The 10,282-nt window shown below is 38.4% G+C and overlaps 1 protein-coding gene across 2 annotated transcripts in view; it reads left to right on the top strand.

Annotated features, from left to right (window-relative positions):
* The window catches only part of TSPAN14 (tetraspanin 14), a 39,390-nt gene that overhangs the window by 22,874 nt on the left and 6,234 nt on the right, over positions 1-10,282 (top strand). Inside the window, exons 3-6 of one of the 2 annotated variants that reach the window (XM_003207782.4) lie at positions 13-63; positions 4,270-4,416; positions 5,227-5,397; positions 8,622-8,747. In XM_003207782.4, coding sequence (XP_003207830.1) covers positions 13-63; positions 4,270-4,416; positions 5,227-5,397; positions 8,622-8,747 — 495 coding nt within the window. The remainder of the gene's footprint in view (positions 1-12; positions 64-4,269; positions 4,417-5,226; positions 5,398-8,621; positions 8,748-10,282) is intronic. The other variant, XM_010714112.3, reaches the window with a different exon arrangement.

Raw genomic sequence — 10,282 nt, 5'->3', positions numbered from 1 at the left:
TTTTAACTTTAGCTAGCTGGCATGGCATTCCTTGCAGCTGGACTATGGGCATGGAGTGAAAAGGTAAGGGTAAAATGACTGGTATTACATTGTTTGGTGGCTGCCCTCTCCTGCCCCAGTAAAACAATTGATTTCCTCAGGAAGCAGTGGGGTTTAAATGTAGCATCAGAATTCAGGACCACGTTCAGATCTTCTGAATAGAAAGTAGCTGGAGTTTTATTCTTTTTATTCTTGCCTGTTATTGGGTATTAGGCCGTGGACCTTTAAGTTTAGACTTCCTTGTGGACTTGTAAGAGCAGGGTTTAAGAGAATTAAGAAGAAAATTTCATCTTTATGAGCAGTCCCTATGGGTTGTTTCTCTTTTGAAAGCATTTTTTCTAAAAGTAAATTAGCATGCATCTGCGAGATCATCTTTATGTAGTGCTTTCATTTTAAGACCATCTGTTATCCACTTAAGTTCCTGTGGAGTTACATGATTCTGTCTCCATATAGAGGAAGAAGACTGGGGAGCACAGCCCAACTCAGTAATACTTTCTTGCTTTTGTTTTGCTGAAGTTTCTTTCAGCTGTGTAACTTCCTCAATGGAGGGAAGGCTTTGGGCATGTGTCTGTGTAATTCACATCTTACAAGAGACCATACAGGTGTGGAAATGAATAGTTAACACCATTGTTAATGATTGTAGAAGCATGACTTAAATTGACTGCAGGCAGTAAGGAAAAAGTGACAGTGGCTAGCAGACTTACCTGCATATTAATTGACAGTGCAGGGCACACATGCCTTCACTCTGGAGCCGTGCTACTGAGTGGGTACATTTTCGTTGCCAAGATAGTCTAATGTTTCCATAGAGCCTTTGTATCAATAAACTGACCACGTAGTGAGGTTCTGGTGTTTATCTCCTGCTACAAAATAATTTTCTTTCCAATCCTTTATGGAAGGTGTGTTTCAGAAGGTGTCAAACTTAGCTTGAATTTGTTTTCTGTAATGTTCATATGCTTTTTTCTGCTTCCAACTGTTGTGTGAAGAGGCACATATGATCTCTGTGGTTGGAAATGACTAGCTCAGTTTGCCAAATGACCTTTATGGTACACTAACATTACTGAAAATGAAAGCCTTGCTAAAATTGTTGACTTTTCCTGTCTTTTATTTCTTGAATTTTGCCTGAACTGCTTCTACTGTCTTTTCTACAACTGAGAACTTAAAAGCTTTTCCTGTGTTCCTAAACTTCTGAATGGCTCTTGAAATCTGCACGTTATTTTTTCATGTCAGTTGCTTTGTGTGGACATTTTCATATTAGTGCTGTTCCTTTGCAATAGTGAACGTGTGTCAGTGTGGATCTGTCTGTTTACAAGTAAGTTTCAGTGAACAGTAGAAGGGAAGTAAAGAAAATCATTCTAAAAGCTGCAGTGGTAAACGCAAAGGGAAACTAAAGATAGTACAGAAAAGTTTTAAACATCCTGTCTCTTAGTGCAGCATGAAGTACATCGATCTTTTTAACTTTTGTTGTATTTTTTTGTCATCATCTTTTCCATTACGACTTCAGTTTGATTCCTGAGTGTTCTTTTTATCTGGAGGTAAATGCTGTGTATCTCTACGAGCTGATAACATATCAAAAGGAGCATGGTGTTTTGTGTCAAGTGTTGAAAGTAACTTATGTAAAAAATAAATAATAAATAAAAATGTTACCCACCCTGGTGTACATTATCATGCTTATGAGTCAAATGCAGCATTTTATTTTTTAATCTAACTGCGCTGCACTTATGACTTGTTAATTGGTTCTTGTTATTTCAAACTGTTGCATAACATGTACATCAGTAAAGGCTGGATTGATGTTAACATGTAGCCTGAGAGATATTGCGAAAGTTATCAAAAGAAAATGAGTATGACTACAGGATTCAGGTATTGGAAACAAGCCTGAGCCATCATGTCAGTTTTTCTGACATCAGTACAGGCTGAGTGGGGGCTTGCTGCCTCGAAAGCAGGTTTGGGAATTAAAACTTTGGCTTCCTGTCAGTCATTCAGCTGAATATCAGCAGTGTACCTTCAGGTCTAAGGCAACCATGAACCTACTGGGCTGTATTAGCACTTGTGTGGCCAGCGGCTGGGGAAGGAGATGATTCCAACAGCATCCTTTATTCTGGAGGCTGTATCTGGGGCCGGGATGAAAGGAAGGCAGAGCTACCTGCTTATTGAAAGAATTTTCCTTTTTTTTTTTTTTTCCCCAAACAAATAACAAATCCAATTTAATGGCATTTCTTAACTTGTCAGTGATATATTAAATTCCTGATTGGTGGGGAGAGAGGGTTAAGTCTTAATACCATCCTTCATGGTCACTGGCAGAAGCATCCTTAGATGAATAAGGTGGGATGAGATAGTCCCTTGAATTGAATTGCTTGTTGACTTCCTTCAGGATTTCTTACTTGGCATATTTCTTTAGGCTGAGAATCTCCACACTAACAAGGGAACGTTGTAAATTTCAAATGTGAACTTGAAGAGACTGTTTTGAACCTCGGGTGAATAATAGACCCTAGTTCCTGTCTACTTTTTGTCACAATCTGCTTTGATGGAAGGAAGTTTTCTTCCAAGAGACGTCTGAGGAAAGCTTGAGTTTGGATGTGGGAAGTGGATAACCAGAAACAGCTTTGAAACTTTCAGCATCCTGTTCATATTGTGATTAGTTCCATAGCTTATTGCTTGCACAAAGATGCTAACTTAGTCTTGACACGTCTTCCTTGTTGTAACGTCTGAGGCAAGTGCTTCTGAGGCGTGGATGTGATTATTAGGTAGGACTCTAGTTCACCAGTAGGCCAGATATGATAGTTAGCTTTGAGGCTTCAGTTTGTAAGGATAATAATGTCACTGATTGGACTGATGGGTATTGAATGGTGGGTAATCTCTAAACTGTGACTGCTTTTTAATGGGTTATTTCAGCTCTTAGTGACAAGCAGTGACAAGGCAATTCTGATTTATACTATTCAATTACATTTTTTGTCCCTTCAGTCAGTTTTGATCTTAAAAGAAACAAAACAGGAACACCGCATCTCTGCTATCTTGCTATCACCAAATTAATGGGTCTGACAAGATCTGTTGTGGAACACATTGTGGAAGAAGATTAACTCGTATGTATCATGAATACATATCATGAATATCTTGAGAATACTATTAATCAGTGTCTTTCCATCAGCTGATGAAGTTCTTCAATGTTAACTTCACATTTTAATGCTTTATTTCCAAGACACTGCTTTTGTTAGCTAAGTACGCAATTAAAAAGTGAGAGAATACCTTGGCAAATTCTCTTAACGTATATTTTTCTCACTTACCTCTAGTGCAAATACCTGAGTAGCAACATGATAATTTGCATTGCTTTGTTAGACTACTTCTACAAATTGTAAGCCTTTAGAAGTCTCTTCAGTATCTTATGCTAAATGTAGTTAGTGTGGGCATAATTTTATAAAGAAAACAAAGGGGATTTTCATTATTTTTCTGTTTTGAAGGGAAAGTGTTTCTTCTTTAAAATATTCAGCCTGTGAGGGAAAACTCAGGCCACTGCAAGGCTACCTGAATGTCCCTACAGAGTAATCATGTTAACTTGAAAACTTTCAGTTGTTAGTCTCTTGTTTCTTGCATCTTCATCTTGTTTTTCTTGCACGTGACTTGAAGGTCTTGTGCTATATGGATTTGATGAGATTTTCATGTTAGCTGGTATAAATTTCATTTCTATGAAACAATCCTGAGAGGATGATGAATTCATTGTATTACCATACGTTAACCTAGACATAGAAATTGAGTCTTGCATCACCCATATCTTTTCATGTGGTTAGTGTTCTTCCTTTTTCCAACCTCGATGTTCAGGTGGCATAGATGTTATTTAATGACTTTGGTCTTTTTCTGATAGATATATTTCAAGTTAATATACGTTATTAGTTCTGTTGCCTCCAAATGATGTGGATACTCAGTGATAACATTGAGCTTTTGGCACCATCTGGTGGAAGCTTGTTTGGCAAGTAGACATAGGTAACCTGAAACATTTAGGCTGCACTAGGTTGCTCAGTAAGAGTTTATAGCTTTGACTTGGCATTAGTACTTGCTGGGATAAAGAAAACTAATTTCATTAGCAACCCTTTCGTGATCAAACCTTTCTGAGTGGGTCTCAGGTCGCAAGCTGAAGGATTTGTAACCAATTAATTTGGAATCTCGTAAGAATCATCACAATTCCAAACATGAAATAAAAAATGGCTGTAGTGGTCATATTTCTGTTGTTCTGTTTTCCAGGGTGTGTTATCTGACCTAACAAAGGTGACTGGTCTTCATGGTCTTGATCCAGTGGTGCTTGTCTTAGTCGTGGGAATCGTGATGTTTACTTTGGGATTTGCTGGTTGTGTGGGAGCTCTGAGAGAAAACATCTGCCTTCTGAAGTTTGTGAGTAACATCATTACACGTGTGAATTAATATGTATGTGAAAGTATGAATCCATGGGTGAAGAAAAAAAGTAATTTGTGGCGTTTGGTTTATTACACTGCGTATGGTGAGCACAGTCCCTGACAAACTTCTTTAAGGGACAGGATAAAAGATTTAAACTGAAGTATTTTAGCCCTGCCCCTAGAAAATGTTTCTTGCTTTTTTTCATTCATTCTGCTAGTGCAGCCATGTTTTTATTTATTTCAGATTGTAACATAATTTAATATGTAATAGCATGAAGTGATGTTCTGAAACATAGCTGGAAGTTACTGAAAGGAGATCATGATGTGGCTTTGGGCAAACAAGATCGTTTAAGAGCTTAATCTCTTTTAAGTTTTTAGTGGGCAAAAATTGGGGGCTTAAATGACTAACGTAAAATATCTGAAACACTTGCTTTTGTATTGAGGTTTCCTTTATTTAAGTTTAGAAAGAGTTAAGCAGGGCAAAAAGTAACTAAAATGAGAAGATCTCACAAAGCCCTCTGTTTTGCAGATTCTTATATATTAATAATCCAACTGCTGTGTGTAATGACTGTAGATTAATGCTTATTTTTACTTTTGACTTCGTATTAACCCAAATGAAAAGATAACTCCTAGTTTTTTTTGTTTTGTTTTTTTCTTTTTTGCATTAAATTCTCACTTAGCAGTCCCTTCTTTTTATAGTATCTATACTGAGCAAGAGTTTTAACATGTCTTCTAACTTCTCTTAATAGAATAGGGATGCATTCAAAGGGGATAAATATCTCCTAATTTGTGACTTTTTCTTCTACAGTTCTGTGGAACGATTGTATTTATATTTCTGTTGGAGCTGGCAGTGGCAGTTCTGGCTGTCTTGTTCCAGGACTGGGTGAGGGACAAAGTCAAGGAGTTCTTTGAGAATAACATTAAGTCCTACCGAGATGATATTGACCTCCAGAACCTCATTGATTCGCTACAGAAAATTGTAAGTACATTGCCTGTCGCTTTTCCTTTGTTTTCTGGGAGAATATGTAGTTAAGGAAGTTTTCCTCTTCTGTGTTACAGACTGATCATGGTCTTTAGCTAGTAGTGTCATATGACAGGTGTGCTGTTCTGCTGTTTCTTTACTGAGAGCATTAGATATCATAGAATCACAGAATGGCCTGGGTTGAAAAGGACCACAATGACCATCTGGTTCCAACTTGTTCCAGTGCCTCGCCACCCTCTGTGTGAAAATCGTCCTCCTGATATCTAATCTAAACCTCCCCATGGTTCAGTTTAAGACCATTCCCCCTTGTTCTATCACTATCCACCCTCATAAACAGCCATTCCCCCTCTTATTTACACTCTCCCTTCAAGTATTGGAAGGCCACAATGAGGTCTCCCCAGACCCTTCTCTTCTTCAAAGCTAAACAGGATAACTCAGATACAGTGGTGTTCTAATTGTGAATGTCTTGACTTTTGCTCTCTGTTCTGATCACTGTTGCACCAGGTCAATTTAGAAGTGTGCAAAAAACAACCCTACCTCCATCTTAAAACAAGAAAAATCCAAACTAAATAAAAAATAATTGTGCAGTAAAACTAGTGTCTAGTTGTTTGCACTTCTTTAGGAGACACTGCATTCTTTCATGGAGTTACATTAGGGGGCCTTCTGTCTTCAGACAATCATAGAATATTTTGAGTTGGAAGGAACCTTAAAGATCATTAAGTCCAACTCCACATCTACAGATCAGTCAGGTTGCTTAGAACCTGGCCCTGCCTGACTTTGAATGTGTCTGAGGACAGGGTTTCTACCACCTCTCTGGGCAACTTATTCCGGTGCCTCACAACTCTTATTAGCTCTTCTTAAGGAAGGAGCTTATAAAAGCTTATAAAAGCTCCTTCCTTAAGTCCAATTTTCAACTCTCCTCTTTAAATTTAGAGTTGTTTCCCCTTGTCCTATTGCAACAGACTCTGTTAAGGAGTCTGAACTCTTCGTTCTTAGAACCCTCTTTTAAATACTGAAAGGCTGCTACCAGGTCTTCCACGAACTTTCTTGTCTCCATTGGTTTTCGTGGGCTGTGCTCTTACAGATCCACATCTTTTCTGTACTGAGGACTCCACATCTGGATGCAGTACTCCAGGAGAGATCTCACCAGTGCAGGGTAGAGGGGCAGGGTCGCATCCCTTGACCTGCTGACCACACTTGTTTTGATGCAGCCCAGGATTAAGTTGGCTTTCTGGGCTACAAGGGTGCATTGCTGGCTTATGTCCAGCTTAACATTCACAGGTACCCCCAGGCCCTTTTCAGCAGGGCTGTGTTCCATCCTTAATCATCCTGTACTGATACTGGGAGTTGCCTGTGACCTAGGTGCAAGACCTTGCACTTGATTTTTGTTGAGCCTCATGAGGTTCATCTAGGCTCACTGCTCAACTGCCTAGGTCTCTCTGAATGGCATCCCATCCCTCGTGTGTTGACTGCAACACACAGCTTAGTGTCATCTGGAAACTTGCTGAGGATGCACTCGATCCCACTGTCAGTGTCATTGATGTCCAACATAACTGATCCAAGTACTGACCTCTGAGGGATGCCACGTGCTCAGTGATCTCCATCTGAACATTGAGCCATTGATCACCGCTTGCTGGGTACAATCTTACAACCAGTTCCTCAGCCATCTAACAGTCTACCCACCAAATCTGTCTCTTTCCAGTTTGGAGGGAAGGATATCATGGGGGACTGTGTCAAAGGCCTTACTGAAGTCCAGATAGATGACATCAGTGGTTCTTCTGTTGTTCTCTGGTACAATTATGCCATCATAAAAAGTGACACCATTTGTTAGGCAGGACCTGCCTTTGATGAAGCCATGCTGGTTATCGCTTCTGAGAACCATCTCATCTTAAAACAAAAAAGATTTTTAACTGTGGAAAGCTATTCTGTAGGTACTCAAGGACGCTGAAATAGTTGTATGCTCTTGTTGTACTAACATACTTGGTTGCTAAGAGAGGAGATTGCAAGGCCTGTTGCTAATAAGGGATTGATGGCTTTCAGTCCGATTATTTTGCATTCACACTCAAAAAACAATCAGTGAGGGTGACTTTTCTGATTTTTTTAATTTATGTCTGCATGTATGGAGAGAAATTGAGGAAGTACTTCACAAAGAGGTAAAAACATTTCTTCTCTTTTTTTTTCCCTTGTAAAGGAGGGTCACTTATCTGTCTGTCTCACATATTTTAGAAGATCACACTTAAAAATCTGTGTTTACAGTTCACTTTAAAAGCAAAACATGTTCTTATATTATATACTAGTATGGACTGTTGTTTATTACCAGCATCTGTACATATTTGGTTTTTTTCACTCGTGTGTTAACACAGTATGTGAAACAATCCTCCGACTTAAGCTGCCTGGATGGTTTTCAGTACTGCTTTCTTTGGTGTTTAGTACTAAGGGCACCTTGTAAGGTGATGCTGCTCCTGGCCTTTTCCAACATCAGTAACATTAGAGATGGTAGTGATGTCCTAAGAGAGTAGAAAACTTCATGAGGTACTAGGAAAATGTGTAATAAACCATTGTAAGTACACAAATTGTAGCACAGGTCAGTGAACTGCAAAGCATGATTCAATGAGAAACCAACTTTCACCTGTTCTAGAACTTGAGGATTCTTTGAGATGTTTGGATTTCCCTGATCTGTAACTATGAAATTTATATTGCACTGTTTAGGCCAAGAAACTTAATTATTGAGCTGACTGACCTTCGAATGAATAAGGCTATGTCAGTTAATTCACATGGATATGAAAATTTTCTCATTTGAAAGAAAATAAGTATATTCACAGATGTTTTGATCCATTTTTTCAGAGTAAACAAAGGGGGAAAAACTGATTGATTCGTGAAGACTTAAATCACAAAGTTAAAGAAATGGTTCTTTTTCATATTTCTTTTGGATTTGGGTAACGTGGATTACATTGGGTGGTTACATTTTAAGCGACAATTTTTATGATGCTTCTAGTTGTGTTAGCATCTACTTCCAAGAACATTATGCCAAATGGTGCTTTTTTTGTTTGTTTGTTTGTTTCATAGAGATGCTGTATTTATTATTCAGTTTGTTTTACTCTTGTGTTGCATTTGATTCCTTACAGCCATAGGAGAGTTGAGGAAATATTATTCCATAGAGCTATTCAGTGAATACATTATCTATAAAATGTCCCCACATAGGAAGTGCTTATCTCTTGCAGAACCATTGCTGTGGTGCCCAAGGCCCGGACGACTGGGATTTCAACATATACTTCAACTGCAGCAGTGAAAGCAAAAGTCGTGAGAAATGTGGTGTTCCATTCTCCTGTTGTATACCTGATCCTGCTGTAAGCTGTTTCCTTGTTTGGTATCCTTCTGCTATTGAAGAGTTATGACAGGAAGTACTTTCTGAGTGTGGTGTGACACATAGGGCTTAAAGAAGTCTGCTAAATATAAAAAATTATTATTAATAGCTGAATTCTGTTTTTGTTACTGCTCTATCGTTTTTAGAGGATAGATGTGTCAGCCTCTTACACAGCTGAAAATGTATTGCCTGTCACTAGGAATTCAGAAGCTGTTTTTATGTGATTGAAGTCTGTGAACATTGGCTATTGATACTTTTTTTTATTCTTGAGGCCTTGATTTCAAGCTCTGTCATCTACTGTTGAAGCAGCACATATGCCCCCTCTTAGAGCTGCTGTACAGCACCCCTCTGCCTGACAAGTAGGGGTAACTGCCTTTGCTCGTGCCTTTGGTTATCAGCAACTGGTGAAGTGCTGATGGACAGACTGAGTTGAAAGTGTCTGAGTCAGTACTTGGCTTTTAGCAATTCTTAGGTACTCTCTGGTTAGATCTGCTTATTAAGCTGTTGCAAGGAATCTCATCCTTGCAACAGAAGCGGAAACAAATACAAATTAATGCTTTGTAGTAATTGTTGCTCAGGTCAACTCTGCAATCCTCACCTAGAGGAGATAACCATGGTAGGTTATGCTAAGGCTTCTGGTCATCTTGAAGTCAGCCAAAGAAAGATTTTGTCAGGAAAGTATTACAAGTTCAGATTCTCTGGTAACTTTTCTCTTACTTTAATTCAAACTGTGCTATTTCACTGTGATCTTTCCTGTTGCTGGTGCTATATTTAAGGAGATATTGTTAAATGTAAACTTCTTTAATTTGCCATTCCACTCCGAGCATTTTGATCTAACTCACTACGTATTATATAAATAATTCTGTAATTGTGTAGTAAATAGGTTTGATTAGTCTAATAGGGAAGGAAAACAAAAGTATCATAAAAGAAGCATCTTTGGAGCTTAATACCATGGTTGGTTTTGTGGAATTGGAATCTGGAAGGTGTTAGTGGTGTTTGTTTGAGATGTAACTGGAACATTTTTTTTTTTTTTCTACAGTAGATTTATCTCAAAGCTGGGTTATATGAGACTGATTTATCAACTGTGAAGGCACTCTAGTACCTTGCAGCTATCTGTCTGTTACTGGTATTCACTAACAAGGATAGCCACATGAAATAATGGAATTGTAAAGAATATTTTTTCGACTACAAAACTCAGTGTGGTACCTTTGTTATGTCAGTGTGTAGGTGTTATGTGAAAGAGATAAAATGATATCCATTGTGGAAGTACAGATGTTCTATCTGAAGGCTGTCAGTACAACTGTTAAATGTCATGTTCAGTAGTCCTTGCTAGATGAAAGCCAATGGGAGAAGCTGGAAATTGTAGTGGAGGATGCTTATTTTACAATTTACCTTCTGTCCACTTGGACGTTATGCATTTCTGGTGTTATGATGCTTTGCTATGTTATTTTTACTAAAATGTTCTCTAAAAGTAGTTTTGTGCAGTTCAGATTTCTTTGTAAATTTAAGACAGAGCTT

This window comes from Meleagris gallopavo, chromosome 8 (genome assembly GCF_000146605.3).
Source record: "Meleagris gallopavo isolate NT-WF06-2002-E0010 breed Aviagen turkey brand Nicholas breeding stock chromosome 8, Turkey_5.1, whole genome shotgun sequence".
In the NCBI taxonomy this organism is placed as follows: Eukaryota; Metazoa; Chordata; class Aves; order Galliformes; family Phasianidae; genus Meleagris; species Meleagris gallopavo.
Note: the sequence above shows the minus strand (reverse complement) of the source record. Positions and strands in the feature narration are given on the sequence as shown.